Source organism: Chelonia mydas, chromosome 4 (assembly GCF_015237465.2).
Source record: "Chelonia mydas isolate rCheMyd1 chromosome 4, rCheMyd1.pri.v2, whole genome shotgun sequence".
Lineage (NCBI taxonomy): Eukaryota > Metazoa > Chordata > Testudines > Cheloniidae > Chelonia > Chelonia mydas.
This window is the reverse complement of record NC_057852.1, coordinates 74,494,052-74,513,500: the sequence shown is the minus strand read 5'-3', so window position 1 is coordinate 74,513,500 and position 19,449 is coordinate 74,494,052. Positions and strand designations below refer to the sequence as shown.

Here is a 19,449-nt window from a genome sequence, read left to right as displayed (position 1 = left end):
CAGGTAGACAGGAAAAGGCCTGCAAACTTTTGAATTTCAATTTCCTGTTTGGCTAGCGTGGCAAGCTGCAGGTGAGTGCAGAGCTCGTCAGCAGAGGTGACCATGCAGAGCTCATCAGCAGAGGTGACTATGATGGAGTCCCAGAATCGCAAAAGAGCTCCAGCATAGATTGAACGGGAGGTACGGGATCTGATCGCTGTATGGGGAGAGGAATCCGTGATATCAGAACTACGTTCCAGTTTTCAAAATGCCAAAACTTTTGTCAAAATCTTCCAGGGCATGAAGGACAGAGGCCATAACAGAGACCCGAAGCAGAGCCGCGTGAAACTTAAGGAGCTGAGGCGAGCCTACCAGAAAACCAAAGAGGCAAACGGCCGCTCCAGCTCAGAGCCCAAACATGCCGCTTCTATGATGAGCTGCATGCCATTTTAGGGGGTTCAGCCACCACTACCCCAGCCATGTTGTTTGACTCGTTCAATGGAGATGGAGGCAACACAGAAGCAGGTTTCGGGGACAAGGAAGATGATGATGATGATGAGGTTGTAGATAGCTCACAGCAAGCAAGCGGAGAAACCAGTTTTCCCAACAGCCAGGAACTGTTTCTTACCCTGGACCTGGAGCCAGTACCCCCGGAACCCACCCAAGGCTGCCTCTCGGACCTGCCAGGCGGAGAAGGGACCTCTGGTGAGTGTACCTTTTAAAATACTATACATGGTCTAAAAGCAAGCATGTTTAATGATTAATTTGCCCTGGCATTCGCGGCTCTCCTGGATGTACTCCCAAAGCCTTTGCAAAAGGTTTCTGGGGAGGGCAGCCTTATTCTGTCCACCATGGTAGGACACTTTACCACTCCAGGCCAGTAGCACGTACGCGGGAATCATTGTAGAACAAAGCATTGCAGTATATGTTTGCTGGTGTTCAAACAACATCCGTTCTTTATCTCTCTGTGTTATCCTCAGGAGAATGATATCATTCATGGTCACCTGGTTGAAATAGGGTGCTTTTCTTAAGGGGACATTCAGAGGTGCCCGTTCTTACTGGGCTGTTTGCGTGTAGCTGAACAGAAATGTTCCCCACTGTTAGCCATGGGGAAGGGGGAGGGATGAGGGGCTCGCCACGTGGTGGGGGGAGGCAAAATGTGACCTTGGAATGAAAGCACATGTGCTATGTATGTAATGTTAACAGCATGGTTTACCGTGAAAGAGCATACCCATTGTTCTATAAAATGTGTCTTTTTAAATACCACTGTCCCTTTTTTTTCTCCACCAGCTGCATGTGTTTCAAGGATCACAGGATCTCCTCCTTTCCAGAGGCTAGCGAAAATCAGAAGGCGAAAAAAATGCACTCGTGATGAAATGTTCTCTGAGCTTATGCTGTCCTCCCACACTGACAGAGCACAGACAAATACGTGGAGGCAGACAATGTCAGAGTGTAGGAAAGCAGAAAATGACCGGGAGGAGAGGTGTTGGGCTGAAGAGAGTAAGTGGTGGGCTGAAGAGAGGGCTGAAGCTGAAAGGTGGCAGCAGCGTGATGAGAGGAGGCAAGATTCAATGCTGAGGCTGCTGGAGGATTAAACTAATATACTCCAGCATATGGTTGAGCTGCAGGAAAGGCAGCTGGAGCACAGACCGCCACTACAGTCCCTGTGTAACCAACCCCCCTCCTCCCCAAGTTCCAAAGCCTCCTCACCCAGACGCCCAAGAACGCAGTGGGAGGGGCCTCCGGCCACCCAGCCACTCCACCCCAGAGGATTGCCCAATCAACAGAAGGCTGACATTCAATAAGTTTTAAAGTTTTAAACTTTTAAAGTGCTGTGTGGCCTTGTCCTTCCCTCCTCCACCACCCCTCCTGGTGCTTCTCTCCTCCACCACCCCTCCTGGGCTACCTTAGTAGTTATCCCCCTATTTGTGTGATGAATTAATAAAGAATGCATGAATGTGAAGCCACAATGACTTTATTGCTTCTGCAAGCGGTGATCGAAGGGAGGTGGTTAGCTTACAGGGAAGTAGAGTGAACCAAGGGGCGGGGGGTTTCATCAAGGAGAAACAAAGAGAACTTTCACATTGTAGCCTGCCCAGTCATGAAACTGTTTTTCAAAGCTTCTCTGATGTGCACCACACCCTCCTGTGTTCTTCTAACCGCCCTGGTGTCTGGCAGTGCGTAACCAGCAGCCAGTCGATTTGCCTCAACCTCCCACCCCACCATAAATGTCTCCCCCTTACTCTCTCAGATATTGTGGAGCGCACAGCAAGCAGTAATAACAGTGGGAATATTGGTTTCGCTGAAGTCTAACCGAGTCAGTAAACTGCACCAGCGCGCCTTTAAACGTCCAAATGCACATTCTACCACCATTCTGCACTTGCTCAGCCTGTAGTTGAACAGCTCCTGACTAGTGTCCAGGCTGCCTGTGTATGGCTTCATGAGCCATGGCATTAAGGGGTAGGCTGGGTCTCCAAGGATAACTATAGGCATTTCAACATCGCCAACGGTTATTTTCTGGTCTGGGAATAAAGTCCCTTTCTGGAGCTTTTGAAACAAACAAGAGTTCCTGAAGATGTGAGCGTCATGTACCTTTCCCGGCCATCCCACATTGATGTTGGTAAAACGTCCCTTGTGATCCACCAATGCTTGCAGCACTATTGAAAAGTACCCCTTGTGGTTTATGTACTCACCAGCTTGGTGCTCCGGTGCCAAGATAGGGATATGGGTTCCGTCTGTGGCCCCACCACAGTTAGGGAATCCCATTGCAGCAAAGCCATCCACTATGACCTGCACATTTCCCAGGGTCACTACCCTTGATATCAGCAGAACTTTGATTGCGTGGGCTACTTGCATCACAGCAGCCCTCACAGTAGATTTGCCCACTCCAAATTGATTCCCGACTGACCAGTAACTGTCTGGCGTTGCAAGCTTCCGCAGGGCTATTGCCACTGGCTTCTCAACTCTGAGACTGCTCTCATTGGTATTCTTGCGCCTCAGGGCAGGGGAAAGCAAGTCACAAAGTTCCATGAAAGTGCCCTTATGCATGCAAAAGTTTCGCAGCCACTGGGAATTGTCCCAGACCTGCAACAGTCTGTGCTTGTTTCTCAATCCCAGAATCAGCGTTCCACCGCATGAACCTGTCCCATTAGCACCATGGTGCCCACATTGCCAGGGCCCGTGCTGTGAGAGAAGTCTGTGTCCATGTCCTCATCACTCTCGTCACCACGCTGATGTTGCCTACTAGCCCAGTTTAGCTTTGCCAGGTTCTGGTGCTGCATATACTGCTGGATAGTGCGTGTTGTGTTTAATGTGCTCCTAATTGACAAAGTGATCTGTTGGGCTCCATGCTTGCCTTGGTATGGCGTCTGCACAGAAAAAAGGTGTGGAACGATTGTCTACCGTTGCTCTGATGGAGGGAGGGGCGACTGACTACATGTCTTACAGGGTTGGCTTACAGGGAATTAAAATCAGCAAAGGGGGTGGCTTTGAGAGAAATAGAATGGCCCCCTCAAGGATAGAACTCAAAACCTCAAGGATAGAACTCAAAACTGAGTTTAGCAGGCCATTGATTTCACGGAGGGAGGGAGGAGAAAATGAATACAAAACAAATCTGGTCTATTTCTTGTTTTGATCCATTTAATCTATCTTTATAAATCTTGCTGGCAGCAGACTGTGCAGTACGACTGCTAGCCATTGTCATCTCCTGGGTGCTCGGTAGAAGATGGTGCAGTATGACTGCTGGCCATCGTCTTCTGCTGGCTGCTGATTAAAAGACAGTGCACTGCCGGTAGGACTGAATTGCCATGAAATGACAAGGGAAATGGGAAATGACCTGGCTGAGTCACTCCCATGTTTGCCCAGGTGCCCCGACCTCCATTGAGGTTGGTTAAAAGAGCACCCAGGACTACTTCGAAGATGGCTACCAGTCATACTGCACTGTCTGCTGCCAAAAGGCAATAAACTGCTGCTGTGTAGCAATGCAGTGCTGCGTCTGCTAGCACCCAGGAGACATACAGTGACGGTTAGCTGAGCAGGCTTCATGCTTGCCGTAGTATGGCGTCTGCTCAGGTAACTCAAGAAAAAAGGCGCAAAACGATTGTCTTCCCTTGCTTTCACGGAGGGAGGGAGGGAAGGGGGGGCCCTGACGATATGTACCCAGAACCACCCGCGACAATGTTTTAGCCCCATCAGACACTAAGATTTCTACCCAGAATTCAAATGGGCGGCGGAGACTGCGGGAACTGTGGGATAGCTACCCACAATGCAATGCTCTGGAAGTTGACAGTTGCCTCGGTACTGTGGACACACTCCACCGACTACATGCACTTAAAGCATTTGTGTGGGGACACACACAATCGACTGTATAAAAACGCTTTCTACAAAACCGACTACTATAAATTCGACCTAATTTCATAGTGTAGACATACCCATAGACTTTGTTGTGCCCCCCGTCCAGCCATGCCCCACTGCCCCTTACTTCTGCACTTGTGCTGGTGGTGGCACTGCCTTCAGAGCTGGGTGGCTGGAGAGCATCAGCTGCTGTCCAGGCCATTCATGTTGTATGTGGCGTGGGAGGACTCTTTTTTTGTTTTGTTTTGTTTTTTTAATCTGATCCCATCCTGCCCCACAATACCTGTTCCCACTCCCACCCCTTTTTTGTTGAATTTTTATCCCATTTCTGGTATTATGGCTGCGGGTCCTGCAGCATCCATAGGATCCCAGTCCTGCCGAAGGGCTCTACTAGTAAGTCTGCTGTGAAAAGTGATATTTGTATGGTTGTTTTTTAAAAGAGCAAAAGGCCGAAGTTTCTTCATGTTCCTTTTCCTCCAGAGAAACTCTCATGCCCCCCAGCTTGCGTACCACTGTTTTATAATATCCTAACTGCTGGCAGATGGTCTGTTGATCTCATCAGCTTCCAGTTGATTGGTTACTGAACTATTTACCAGGTCCTGATACCAGAGTTGGATGTTTTGTCTTGTTTCATTCTTTACAAGTAATATCATTATATTATGTTCACTTGCACTATAAAGGCCATCTGACTTTATCTTTTTATCTTATCCAGTCTTCTTAAACCTCATAGCTTCTTCTCGCCACTTGTACTGTGTTGTAATTTATTGTTAGTCCCAATCCCTATTTTGATATTGGACAGGCCTTAGCACACTGCTGGAATGATTCTTATATGGACTTCAGAGAAAGCAGATTTCTTCTAGAGCAACAGAAAATACAGTAGGAGTGAAGGGTCTGGCATAAGATTCTCTCACTCCTCACTCTCACTTCATTGTATGGAGATTATAAGGTAGATCATGAAAAACTAACTTGATTTCCTTCTTTGAGAAAACAATTGATTTTTTTTTGATAAGGGAAATGCAGTGGATCTAATATGTTTGGATTTCAGGAGAGCATTTGACACAGTACTGCATGGGAAATTATTAGTTTAATTAGGGAATTTGGGGAACAGTACAAGCATTTTAAAATGGATGGAGCATTAACTAAAGGGAAGAAAATAGTGGGTTATGCTGAAAGTTGATTTATCGGACTGGAAAGTGGTTACTAGCAGAGTTTTTCAAGGATCAGTCTTTGGAACAATCTTATTCAATATTTTTACTAATGATCTTGGCACAAAAAGTAGGAGTGTGCTAATGAAATTTGCTGATGATACAAAATTGGAAGCATCCTCAATACAGAGGAGGACCAGAATATTGTAGATCTGAATGACCTTAAAGACTGGAGTGACCGAAATGGGATGCAATTCAGTAGTACAAAGTGCAAGGTCATTAGGGTCTAAGAAGAATAATGTCTGCTACAAGCTGGAAGAGACAGAGGAGGAGAGAGATCTGGGTGTGTAGGTTGATCACAGAAAATTATGAGTCACCAATGTGGTGTGACAGTGAATAAGGCAAATGCGATCCTAGGATGTATTAGGAAAGGCATTTCCAGTAGAGACAGAGAAATATTAATGCCATTATACAAGGGATTGGTAAGATCTCATTTGGAATACTGGGCACAATTTTCTGGACATTCATGTTCAAGAAAGATGAATTGAAACTATAACTGGTGCAGAGAAAAGCTACTAGGATGATCGGGGACTAGAGGGCCTACCTTATATGAGGAGACTGGAAGACCTTGACTTGTTTAGTCTCGCAAAAAGGCTGAGAAGGGATGTGATTGCTTTCTATAAATACATTAGGAGGGTGTTGCAGGGTAGGTACACCCCATCACGATGCGTCTGATTAAGGGGGGGAAGGGAGACAAAGTGGGGATTTGATGGCTCAAGTGGTCTAGTATTTTGTGTCAATAGAGGGCAGTGTGGCCTAATGGCCGGTGTCTGTGGCTGCCCTTCTCTTCAGGGCTGCACAGCACAGCTCAGTGGCTGGAGTCTATGTGGCCATCCTTCTCTCCAGGGTAGCGTGGCCCAATGGCCAAGGTCAATCGAGCTGCCTTTCTGCTCAGGGCAGCGCAGCCAAAAACTGTCTTTTGACTGTAAATTCTGCCCCTTCAAGGGGGTGGAGGTTGACTGCAGCTGGTGGCAGTTGAAGTTGGGGTAGAGGGACCTGGGCCCACCCTTCTCCCCTGGGTCTTGGCCCAGGGTCCTGAGGAACTGGTATTTTTGTGGTCAGTCTCAGTCTCTCAATGCTACAGTCCCAATCCTTGGGTTGCTTCCTACTCTGACTTCCAGTGAGGACAATCTTGTGACCTCAGTGGTGTCTTCTCTGTCAGCCTCAGTGGTCAGCTGGGTGTCCACCGGGGTCTCAGCATGGATGGCCTCTGCAGCCTGGGGCTCTGGCAGCTTCCTGGTAGGAACATGCAACTCATGTCTGGTCTCCGCCATGCTAAGCCCAGAATGAGCTGAGCTACTCCCTTTTGTACTCTGATTCCAGTCTGAGCATACCCAGCATGGGTGAGTGGGCATGGATTCTTCAGCCCACAAAGTGTGGCTAACCCCTGCAGAACCGGTGCAGGGTAAGTATACCCTGTACCATGGGGTAAATAGCAGGGAGACTGAAGAGCTGTTTAAGCTAAAGGACAATGTTGGCAACAAGAACAATTGGATATAAACTGACCAGGAACAAATTCAGGCTGGAAATTAGAAGAAAGTTTCTAACCATCAGAGGGGTGAGATTCAGGAACAGCTTCCCAATAGGAATTGTGGGGGAAAGCAATTTAATTAGTTTTAAAGAGAGAGCTGGATAAATTTATGAGTGCAGTTTTATGATGGGGCTGCTTGTGATGGTGCTGGGTAGGGTACAACAGCCGTTAGGCTCACTTCTGGTTTGCCCTGCTTCAGGTTTCAGCTGGCCACCTGCAGAGGTCAGGAAGGGATTTTGTACCCCCAACATATTCTGTGAGGTTTTTTCATCTCCTTCTTCTGAAGCATCAGGGTTGGCCACAACTGAAGATGAGACACTGGGCAAGATGGACCAGGCCTCTGAGGTGGCACCAAGCATTTTTTCTTTCAGGTGCTTGGCTGGCTGGTTCTTGCTCACAGGCTCATGGTCTAACTGATCCCCATATGTGGCGTCGGAAAGCAATTCTCCCCCAGGTCAGTATGACAATGACCTGTGGGATTTTTTTGGCCTTCATCTGCAGCGTGTGGTCACTTGCAAGGATTATCTGGGCATTTAATCATTTCCCTGTCATTGCAGTATTGGGATTCCCGCCAAGACCTATTCAACTGGCTTATCCAGAACACCTTGTTCAGTTCTGGGAGAACACTTCATCCAGTTCTCTGGTATCCAAAAAAACTCCAGATTTTAACTCCAGATTTCGTCACACAGGTTCTTTTATTTGGCGTTCAGCAGTGCTATGCTCAGTTGATCAGACTCAAGCGTGGGGGATGGGTATAGGGTGTACCACACATCTAAAGTTACACATAATACCTCTTCCTTTATATACGTGTACAAATTACCTTGTATTTCTGTACATTGCATCACATGTTTTGGGATCGGCTTTGTTACTTTTCAGGAAAAAATTCCTATGCAGCATGCTCTGTCTATGCATTGTCCAGATTCATTATGGTCTTTACCTCATCTCTACATTCCTAACTTGTCTTGTCCATTGTTAGTAGATGGTTCTCTCTGTGTTCTTCCTCTTAGCTGGCTCAGACATTCTGTGTTTTTAGCCTACTGACCTATTTACTTATTTTATTTAGCACAAAGTTCTGTTTTCAGCCTAACAAACTGTTTACCTCCCTAATCCTGTCCTCCAAGAAATGAGGCCTCCCTCCATGTGTTAATTATATGTGTCAGGCCAGACTTTTGCCTTATACGGGGGCCTTGAGGATTGGTGCACTTTGGTCCCACCTAGTCTCTGCCTGTGGCCCATAATAATCTAGTCTCCTGTGTGTCTCATTTACTTTGGTCTCATTTCAATTGCTGAGCTTAGTGTATGAGTGCCAGGTCTTGTTGGTGGCCTGTGATATACAGGAGGTCAGACTAGATGATCTAGTGGCTCCTTGTGGCCTTAAATCCTGTGAGCAAAGGGAGGATATTCCAAGTTTAGGACAAATCATGAAAAAGACACTCAAGGGTTGGAAGGTGACAGAAGATTCTGCGGAGTGATATTCTTTAGAGAGCAGGATCAGGAAGAAAGGACAGCTGAAATGTAGATAGGAGCAGACCTGTTTAGTACTTTTTACAGGTGTGGATGATTAGCTAGAATGTAATATGCATAAGGGTGATTAAGTCAGTGAAGGGATGTGAGTTAAATGCTCACATTTGCAAATAAAGTAGTACAATTTTATACAGCATATATTTTAAGAAAGTCTTGGTGCCTTAGAGAAATGCCCCCCTTTTTTGAGGAACAACAGAATGCATCAAAAATGCCTTACTGAGGCCCACCTTACTGGAACTGGTGGATGCTATGAGAAATCCCAGGAGAGTGTGGGAAACTAGGACCAGTTGGTCAGTCAGAGGGGGTGCAGATCAGGCTTCTGTTTGATAACTGACAGCTGGGAAGGGGTTAATGGGTTGACAGCTGGGAGGGGAGTGGTCAGGCACTTTACGTATTGGGGGATATGTTCATTTTAATGAGTTGTTATTGGATTGAACATATATGTCCTAGACTGTAGTGTGTTCTCCTTAAAATATTACACATTCTGTAGACAGCTGGGATCCAGGGAGAGAGGCTGCCAGATCTGCTGGTGTATTTTCAGTGCCATCTGAAAGATATGGGGAAATGAGAGACTAAGGGTAGCTTCATATGGTAATATGTTGAACCTGCAACATTCTTCAGACTGCTATCTGTTGTGTACATTAGTAGTGGGGAAGGGGGGTGGGAGGAGTAGAGAGAGACAGTATAGGGAGATGGTGGGGATTAATTGGGTCAAAAAGAGAGAGTATTGACTGTAAATTGGTTTCATTATAATGTTGCATTTATTATATATCCTCCAACACAGGCTGCAGAACACTTAAAAACTTTGAGAGAGCCTGAAATGGAGTTTGAATTGTCCTTTGCTCCCTGGCTCATCATTATTATAGTGTTGACAGATTCCAGAGGGAGCTGTGTCCCGCTTTTCTAAAGAGGATGGATGATTGCCGTGAAGGAAAGCCTCTGAGGGTGGTGGTGGAGCAAGTCATAGAACGTAAACAGAGGGATCATAGTCACCCTTATATCCCTCCACCCCAAAAACACTTTAAAAATTAAAACTGTGATTTTTCTCAGGTATTACCCAGCAATTGAATTTGCATGTGCAAGCAAGATTTACTTGTATGGTAGATGACTCTCAACTTACGTCACTCTTTCATTAGATCTGCTAGTAATGTTGATTGACTTATAGAACATCTGGCTAGGATCAGGGTTTGAATGAGAGTGAACTGACTGTAACTCAATTCAGAGAGAGACTGAGATTATGCTGGAAAGTCCAAGTCAGAAGAAATATCTGAATTTATATCAGCTCCCACTGAGCGGGCATTTGCACACCTTTTAATTACTCTGATTTGTCAACTGGGTGTTCTTTGGGACTTGCATCTTCTTTCAGGTGCCTGCATAGCATTCTGTCATTTACACTTGGCCAGAAGGTTACAATCTTCTCTCTCTAATGAGGGCCATTCCTCAGTGACCCATTGTGAATATACCAGGTCTTGAACCCAGGTTTGGGAGCTCTCAGACCAGCTGCCGCATCCTAGCCTTCATCCAATGTTTGCTGAAGCATGGTGGACTGAGAAGCTAGTAGGACTACAACCTCAGCCACGGTACCACCCAGGGAAACCTTGATTGGAGGATCACCTGGGCTCCACCAGTTTGTCCAACCACATTATATAAGTCAGAATGAGGCACAGGAAGTTGTCTGAGCAACAAGGTGATTTCCTGTTGTGGCTGCATTTGACCCTGCTTGTACCTGCTTCTTGAACTGAAACTTGTTCCTGATTCCTGCTCTGCTCCGGTTCCTGCCTCCTTCCTGCCTTTGCTCCTGTTCCCAGTATGCTCCTGCTCTGTGCTTGATCTTTGCTTCTTGTCCAGTTCCTTCCTTTACCTCACTTCCACCATCAGTTACCAATCCTGTCTGCAACCGTGGCCTCCAACTTCTAACACTGACTCTGGATTGACCTGGGCTCTGGCATTTGGTATCTGACCTCGGCTGTGACCCACAGCTTCAATTCCTGACTCGGTTTGACCCAAGGCTCTGGTAATTAAGCAGTTGACTTTGGTGCGGACCCTTGGCTTTCCCCCCCATCTGGATGTCTGCTGTGCCCATTAGACCTGACTCCTGCTCTGACTACTAGGCCAGGCCACCTACATCCTGGCCACAACACCGATAACTTTGCAGTGCAATGTGTTCTACATGGGGCTATACCTCAAGACTTCTGAAGCTTCAGCTGGTGCAAGTTGTGTTTAGTGTGCTGAATCAGTGTGTCAAACCTTCAGAATAGAGTCTCTTCACTTATTGCTAACAGTCATAGGTCTGTGTGATTGTTTGGCACCCGTTGCTCTAAAGGAGGCTTACCAGTAATATCCTATAATAAAAACCAACCAGAGGTTCCTCAGATTCTCTGCAGGACACCTGCACTTCCAGTTTAACACCAAGTTCTTTCGTTTAGTATTGGTCAGCCCCAAGGACTGTTTTGAACATAATTGTGGTCGTTGAAGCATTCTTCAGGAAGAAAGGGGTCTGAATAACTCCCAGTCTGGCCCAGTCCCCAACATTTGAGATTCTGGCAGCTCAGCTTGGTAGTGAATTGGGAGAAGAGTTCTCTTACTCCCTCACAGACACTTCTGTAATAAAGGTAATGGTGGACAGAGAGTATGACCCCTGACATAATCCTCAAACTAGAGACTCTACTTGAACTTGTCCACGTTAGTGGCTTAGTGCCTATCTATTTGTGCATAGCACCACATTGCTCTGTTAGAACCTGGTCCCAGGCTTGAATTCATTCTTTGCTTCTCCAACATCTGCTTTTCTTCTTTTCCTCAATAGAGGAGAACACAGAGGACCTAATTCCTTTCCTTCAACCACAAAAATCACATCTCAGTTGGGAGCTGGCAGGGTCTCACACTATAAAGCGAACCTCACTTCTGGACTCTCAGTGCATCAATATGGATGGAGCAGTCACAGTTCAGTCAGTCGAGGCATCGTCTCCTCAGGAACAAAAGCCTGACCTCACCATCCATTGGTTTGAGTGGCCAGTAGATTGGCTATGGGGGACTTGAGAGCCACATTCTAACCAGGTCCAACAATGCCCCCACGGTGGCCTACCTGAATCATCAAGGCTGAACTTGGAGTAATCTCTTCCAGATTCTGATGATGTCTTCCACTAGGAAGAGAAAATCCTGGGGTCTGTCAAGGCCCTACATGTGCCCAGACATTGTGCTGAACCAGAAAGGCCTCCATCTGGATGAATGCTATCTCTAGTGGGAAGTCTTCAGCCAAGAAGTGACCTGGTGTGATGCTCTGTACCTCAGGGGAACACCCAGCACCCCTATGTTAATCTTTGTAAAATGATTGTGTGGTATCCAATACAAAGTTTGTCATGTCGGGTGTCTTCAGAAGGCTCATGATGCACTGAACATCGTTGTTACAGTAATGTTATAGGTTTTAATTTCATGTATGTATTTATGAGGCTGAAAATGTATCCTCATGTCGTAAAATAAGCCCAGGCAAAAACTCTCCAAGAGCAGAGAGGCAGTTCACCCTCATCAGGGCAGGTATGGGACAAACACAGCCCAGACTCACAGGAACAAAGGACGGTGGCCTAGGCAGCAACAAAAGAATCTGTTATACTCTCATGGGAGTCACCCCTCCTTCCTTTGGTCAGTTTGGAACTGCGATGAGGTAATGCTCACCTGACTCTGAAGGGGGGAGGCAAAGCCAAGAGGGAAGAAAGGACATGATAAAAGGGAGAGACATTTGCCATGCACTCTCTCTCTCTGTCTCTGACTCTTCCACCAACATCTACAGACACTATACCAAGCGACTGAAGCACTTCACAAAGGGAAGAGCCTGGCTGAAGAACAACCAGCCAGCCTGTGGTGAGAAGCATCTAAGTTTGTAAGGGCACTGAAAGTGTTAAGATCAGATTAGAATGTGTTTTGCTTTTATTTCATTTGACCAAATCTGACTTGTTATGGTTTGACTTATAATCACTTAAAATCTATCTTTATAGTTAATACATTTGTTTGTTTATCCTAACTGAAGCAGTGCGTTTGGTTTGAAGCATGTCAGAGGCTCCCTTTGGGATAACAAGCCTGCTATATATCAATTTCCTTGTTAAATTGATGAACTCATATAAGCTTGCAGCGTCCAGCGGGCATAACTGGGCACTGCAAGATGGAGGTTCCTAGGGTTGCATCTGGGACCGGAGATATTGGCTAGTGTCATTCGGTTGCACAACTCAAGGAGCAGCTTACATGCCAGAGGCTGTGCGTGAGTAGCTCAGGAGTGGGGGGTTCTCACAGCAGAGCAGGGTAAGGCTGGCTTCCAGAGTCAAGGATTGGGGTGACCTAGCTGATCACCGGTCCGGATAAAACCAGAGGGGAATGTCACACCTGGTACCTGGCCTCCTTTGATCAACTTATTCACATCAAGCTTCAGCTCCCTAGTTCCCAGATATGATTGAAAATGCCTTGGTCCTTACGCATAGGAACAGGGTACCTTCTCCATTTCAAAGGTGAGGGAGGTATCTTAGGTCTTCCTTCCTCTACTTCCTATGTGTCTAAGAAAGCAGAAAGAAATCAGTGACTTATGATTCTGTATGACCCCACAATGATATAGACGGGCCTGGTGTGCCCAGCCCCTCCCACAAGCTACCCTATGATCTGTCTTTGCCTAGCAGAAAGAAAGGGTGTCCTACACATCAGTCCCACCCCACAAATCTTATGAATCCTCTTTCCTTTCAAATCCAGGAATGTTCATCCATGTCCTTGTTGTTAATCTACCTTCATGAAAGAAGTGTACTTACTCTGCTTATTGTAGGGCATGGTCTGTCTTTTTTTTTTTTTATCCCATTGGATGTTAGCCAAGACATTTACAATCCACTCTGTCACGGGGTTCACTTGCTGCTGGTGGTGCCTCCTCCTGGCAGTCCTGGGGATTAGCTCTGCCAGGTGTTGTACCCTTCTCTGGTGATATCTTTACCTATCCTTCCTGCCCTGCAGCCCATCTGGCTCCAGGAACTGCAGCCACCTCTTCATGGCTTGGCCTTCAGGCCAGGTCACTATGTGGTTTCCCCTTCCACAGGAGGTATGTAACAAAGTCTTTCTAGAATAAATCATCCCAGGCAGTCCTTTATCCTTTACCTGGCCTGTGACATGCCCCCAGTGGCTGGTAGGAGAACCTGGGCCTGTCCTCTATGCCAGGTTCCAGCTCAGGGGCCCTCTAGTCAGCAGCCAAGGCCTGCTCTGTCCTACCTTGCTGCTTTCCCATCTTCCTGGCTTCCCACCTCTCTGGGTTTGTCAGCTTTCCAACTCCCTCTGCTCAGGGAATGACTGCAGCCTACTTCCCTGCAGCCCCTTTCTCCTCTGAGTCTCTGGGTTTTATACAGGCACCTCCTTTTCCTGTCAAGATGAGCCTTATTTAATCAATCCCTGGCTGCTCCTCCTGGTGCAGCCTGAGAAGTAAATTGGCCTACCTGGCCACCTTAACCCTTTTAAGCCTTGTGTGGATTGGACACCCTATCACACCGTCCTTTCTGGAGTTCTTCCAGAATGGGGTTCAGAGAGTCTCTGTGCTATCTCCATTAGGGTCCAGACCTCTGCCCTCAGCTCTATTAAAGTCCATAGGAGGCTTCCCTCTGTTTCTTGACTTTAGCAAAGCTTTTGACATGGTCTCCCACAGTATTCTTGTCAGCAAGTTAAGGAAGTATGGGCTGGATGAATGCACTATAAGGTGGGTAGAAAGCTGGCTAGATTGTCGGGCTCAACGGGTAGTGATCAATGGCTCCATGTCTAGTTGGCAGCCGGTGTCAAGTGGAGTGCCCCAGGGGTCGGTCCTGGGGCCGGTTTTGTTCAATATCTTCATAAATGATCTGGAGGATGGTGTGGATTGCACTCTCAGCAAATTTGCGGATGATACTAAACTGGGAGGAGTGGTAGATACGCTGGAGGGGAGGGATAGGATACAGAAGGACCTAGACAAATTGGAGGATTGGGCCAAAAGAAATCTGATGAGGTTCAATAAGGATAAGTGCAGGGTCCTGCACTTAGGATGGAAGAATCCAATGCACCGCTACAGACTAGGGACCGAATGGCTAGGCAGCAGTTCTGCGGAAAAGGACCTAGGGGTGACAGTGGACGAGAAGCTGGATATGAGTCAGCAGTGTGCCCTTGTTGCCAAGAAGGCCAATGGCATTTTGGGATGTATAAGTAGGGGCATAGCGAGCAGATCGAGGGACGTGATCGTTCCCCTCTATTCGACACTGGTGAGGCCTCATCTGGAGTACTGTGTCCAGTTTTGGGCCCCACACTACAAGAAGGATGTGGATAAATTGGAGAGAGTCCAGCGAAGGGCAACAAAAATGATTAGGGGTCTAGAGCACATGACTTATGAGGAGAGGCTGAGGGAGCTGGGATTGTTTAGTCTGCAGAAGAGAAGAATGAGGGGGGATTTGATAGCTGCTTTCAACTACCTGAAAGGGGGTTCCAAAGAGGATGGCTCTAGACTGTTCTCAATGGTAGCAGATGACAGAACGAGGAGTAATGGTCTCAAGTTGCAATGGGGGAGGTTTAGATTGGATATTAGGAAAAACTTTTTCACTAAGAGGGTGGTGAAACACTGGAATGCGTTACCTAGGGAGGTGGTAGAATCTCCTTCCTTAGAGGTTTTTAAGGTCAGGCTTGACAAAGCCCTGGCTGGGATGATTTAACTGGGACTTGGTCCTGCTTTGAGCAGGGGGTTGGACTAGATGACCTTCTGGGGTCCCTTCCAACCCTGATATTCTATGATTCTATGATTCCCAGTGGGGTTCACACCTCCTCTCCCGTAGCTAGGCTCCTTAGGGCAGTCTCTTTGTCTAGGACTCTTGTTTCGTGTGGCTCTATCCCTTTTAGTTAAATATAGTTCTCACTTGCTCTCAGTTCAGACTTATTTGGTCCTATCTTCACCAGTCCATGCTCTCTCCTGTTATGGAAAGCAATTTTTCTAGTGGTCACTAATTCATTCCAGAGTCTGAACTCACAGCCCTGGCTTGTGGAAGATGAAACATCGCATAGAGAAGGTTTGTTCTGTGGACTTGCTCCCAATTTGGTCTCAGCCATTCACCTTACTTAGGAGGTCTCACTGTTGAATTTCTGCCACAAATGTAAGGCAAGACTTGAGGTCCGGTCCCATTCTCTGTATGTCTGGTTTGTTCTTAGGGTCTACCTTTCTGAAACCAAACACTTACACAGGTCCCTTTTGTTTGTGCTGTGCAAAGGGCCCCACAAAGAGTAGAAGCAATCCGGATACATCCTCTGCCACTGGATAATAGCCAGCATCTGGTAACCCTACTTCCTTGTGTGCGTTCCCTGCTCAGAGAAGCTTCAAGCTCACTTTTTCCAAGAGATCGCCATCTCCTGGATGGAGCACAAAGAGGCTCGATGGGTTAGCTGTGCTGTGTAGCCATGTGATGTGCTGAGACCTTCTGGAGACACCACTGGCAGGGTATGCACAAATCAGCTGATGTTGCCTTTGGTAGTGAGGCTCTCAGAGGGGTCTGGTAGTAACCATAGTACTGCTGCCTTGGGGAGGAGATACGCTGTCCCTAGTGGGCTCTGATAGGTCTTCTCACCTCACATCTCCTCTTATGATACCATGGTAGTTCAGTTCCTCTCAGGTGCTTAAGCTAACACTCCCCTGGTTTAATGATGGGGGGTCTAGAGGAGGGTGTTCTCAATAAGGAATGTTCAACTGTGACATGCATTTTATGATGCAATTCAACAAAATCCAAATTTGTGGATTTTTAGGTCATGCTGCAAGCTCATTTGTTTCCCTAGATTTTCTGGGAGAGGCAAGATCCTTGCATACTATGATGTTGAAGCCATCTTAGATAGATGAGCAGCTGAGTGGTGGTTTTGGGAGATTTTGGTTTGAAAAATATCTAGGGGGTCTGGGAAGACTGAATCTGTTGCAAATTGGTCCTTATTTATTCCATATAAGAGGTGTACATGCAACGAAAGTGCTAGATAGGTGCATTTTAAAAACAGAATGGTCAGGTAGGTATCTATCTGAATGCACAAATTATTCATGAAATTTCTGTTGATGTGAACTGTTACGAACAAAATAGTATACAAAATATTTAGCAGACTTGAAAACAATTTTAAACTTAGAGTGAGCTGGTGAGGGGGTCCCTTTTAATAACATCACATTAAAAACAGTTTTGCTTCTGTGTTTACCCATTTTAAGTCTTGACATTTTAGATTCATGGTGAGAATTAGTCATGTTTTCCCAGGAGGATGGGGAAAAAAAAACCTCAGAACACACATTGTGTGTGTTTTTCTTGTTGCACTTCTAGGAAGTATTCAAACTCTTAAGATGATGCTATGCCACTCAACAGGCCAAGGTACAAAAATGCTAATTTATTGATAGACTGCAGTGTCCAATTTGCATTTCAAATCAGACTGCACAGCTCCCCAAACAAGTAAGTGCCCCCACAATGTACTGAACCTGTGTTTTTCCTCCAGCAATCCATGACAAAGATTGTGTAATGTGTGGGGTTTTCTTTTTGTTTTGTGTTAAGCTTCACCATCTTGAAAAGGTTCCATCTTTTAATAAGGTACTACAGCCTACCGATAATTTTGCATGCTATACTGCAGGAAAAAAAATGGATAGAATATTTATTTAAACATCTCGCTGTCTTATTTTAAATTCACATCTGCCAATTTGTGGCATTGTGAGAGATAATTTACCTTAAATAGAGGATTTGATGGGCAGTCAGTAATATTCTCTATTTCATACTTTCTGCTTTTTTATATATATACTTGAAAAAAAACCCACCTTAAACTACAAAGGTGTATCCTTCTTTTGAACAAACCCTTTTGCAGCCTGTCAGAATACATTATAGAATAAGTATAATAGTATGTATTTCTAATACTAATTATACCCAAATAGTATAAAATATATGAGAGAGCGAGAAAATGAAGGAGAATATTAGTAATGTATCTGACGGAGAGTGAGACAACTACTGCAGCATAAAGAACCCACAGGCATCTGGGTTTTCCCACTTTGGTAGCAAATAGGGGGAATTATGGGTTGGTGGTCTGCTTCATGTTAGGAGGACTCCCCTCCATCTGTTCTCCGTGCAGCCTGTTTCCAATTTAAAACGCAGATTTCAATACAAACCTCAATTTCTTTCCCCCATTTTATATGCAAAGCAAGGCTTATGAATTACAGTGTCACTGCTACTGGGACGGACACCAAATTTCCCCCCAAAATTCACTGGCTATTCATTTGAATACCTGTTTACAGTGATATACAATGGGCAGCTTTGAGAAGAAAAATTGATAATCTTCACGGAAGAGTAATTTGAATGAAATTACACTTGACAGCCTGTCTCCAAGCAAACAAGGAGAGTGAGAGAGCCTTAGCTAAGCTCTGAGGACTTGCCTAAGCCTCTGCTGTTGGAGCTTCCCAGGAAAAAAGCACCCCATACTTTTTCCAACATCTAATTGAAGCTTTTGATTAATTCTGTGTAGCAGTTTGTAGTGAAGAAAGGTAGCCATGGAAGAGAATATGGAAGAGGGACAAACACAAAAAGGTATTGTGATAAATAGTTTTCCGTTTACAAATATGGTATTATTTTGCAGTTTCCTTATTTGCTTTAGGTGCATGCCTCTAAGGCTAGTGAATATCCTGGTATAGCAGATGTGAAAGATTTTTCTTTCCATTTGGATTCTTGAAGTAATGTCTGGAATTAATATTGTGATTGTGAATATTTAAGACTTATGGAATTCAAATGCACAGTCTTATATGCATAGTAGTAACACTGCAAGCTTTTAACGTGGACTGTTTCCCAGACCAGTCCTTTGTTAACCTTCATTTATTTCATGTTTTCACGCTTGTCTAGCTGGGTCAAGGGAGCCCACTGTGAACTATGAGAGAGCCACTCACACAATATTTGGAGCTAGTTGGAGTTAGAAATCTAACAATGTAACCATTATTTACACCTTTCAATGGGTGTCCAGACTGAACAAAGACCTGGAGTATATTTTGTATATATTTGGGAGGTGTCTATATTTCTTTCACTTTCCCCCCCATTTCTTTAGGTATCTGTGGAAGCAGCCTTGCTATAGTATCTATGAAGGGATTGGTTGTAAATTTTGCAGTGTATATATTCAGTTAGCTTTTTGTTTTTGCACAGTGCAGTTCAGTTTGTGTTAGAAAAAATAAATACACAGCATGGTCATGGTATTCCTATTTTAAAATCTCTGGACAAAGTTGTATGTAGCTGATTGTTGCTGGGCGTATTACTGTTTTTTAAAAGTACACCCCTAGATTGTTCTTGCTTGTACAGTATATCAAGTTGTAGCTCAGGAAATATACTGTTCATAACGTCCTTTTCTCTAAGGAGCAGAGTGTATGATCACTGCAACTGTGTTCTCTTTCTGTTCTGTCCATGCTGGATTTTATCTAGATGTATTGAAATGAGGGCATTTTTTGTATTGTAAGTGAAAAGGTAATGCTGGCAAAAATTTGCCACATCTAAATCACAGATACTGTTTAATCTAAATTGATCCGGAGATCAATGCTTGAGAGGGACATTTTGGATGTAAGAAAATTGGATAACCTAAACTTCATGTATATGCATATTTCCTGAGTTGATGCCATATTCCGTTTTTCAACACGCCGATCAATCTGCTTGCTACATGTAAATGTCATGCTTGCTCATTAGAACTGACCCACTTAGACTAAATGCAGCTTTGGAGTGTTTATTATCTTGCGTTTATCTAGATGTACACATTGTAGATTGTCACACAACAAAGCAGAATATATGTATCAAATGTAAAACAGATTAATTTATAAACAATATGGTGAACTGACAGGATATCTGACAATTGAAT

The 19,449-nt window shown here is 45.3% G+C and overlaps 1 protein-coding gene across 2 annotated transcripts in view; it reads left to right on the top strand.

The window, feature by feature from the left end:
• GPM6A (glycoprotein M6A) overlaps window positions 1-19,449 on the top strand; it is a 333,975-nt gene that overhangs the window by 105,180 nt on the left and 209,346 nt on the right. Inside the window, exon 1 of one of the 2 annotated variants that reach the window (XM_007067068.4) lies at window positions 17,544-18,146. The exons of the other annotated variant lie outside the window; for it this stretch is intronic. Coding sequence (XP_007067130.1) covers window positions 18,110-18,146 — 37 coding nt within the window. The 5' untranslated portion in view covers window positions 17,544-18,109. Of the gene's footprint in view, window positions 1-17,543; window positions 18,147-19,449 lie in introns of those variants that run through there. 2 annotated transcript variants of the gene reach the window in all.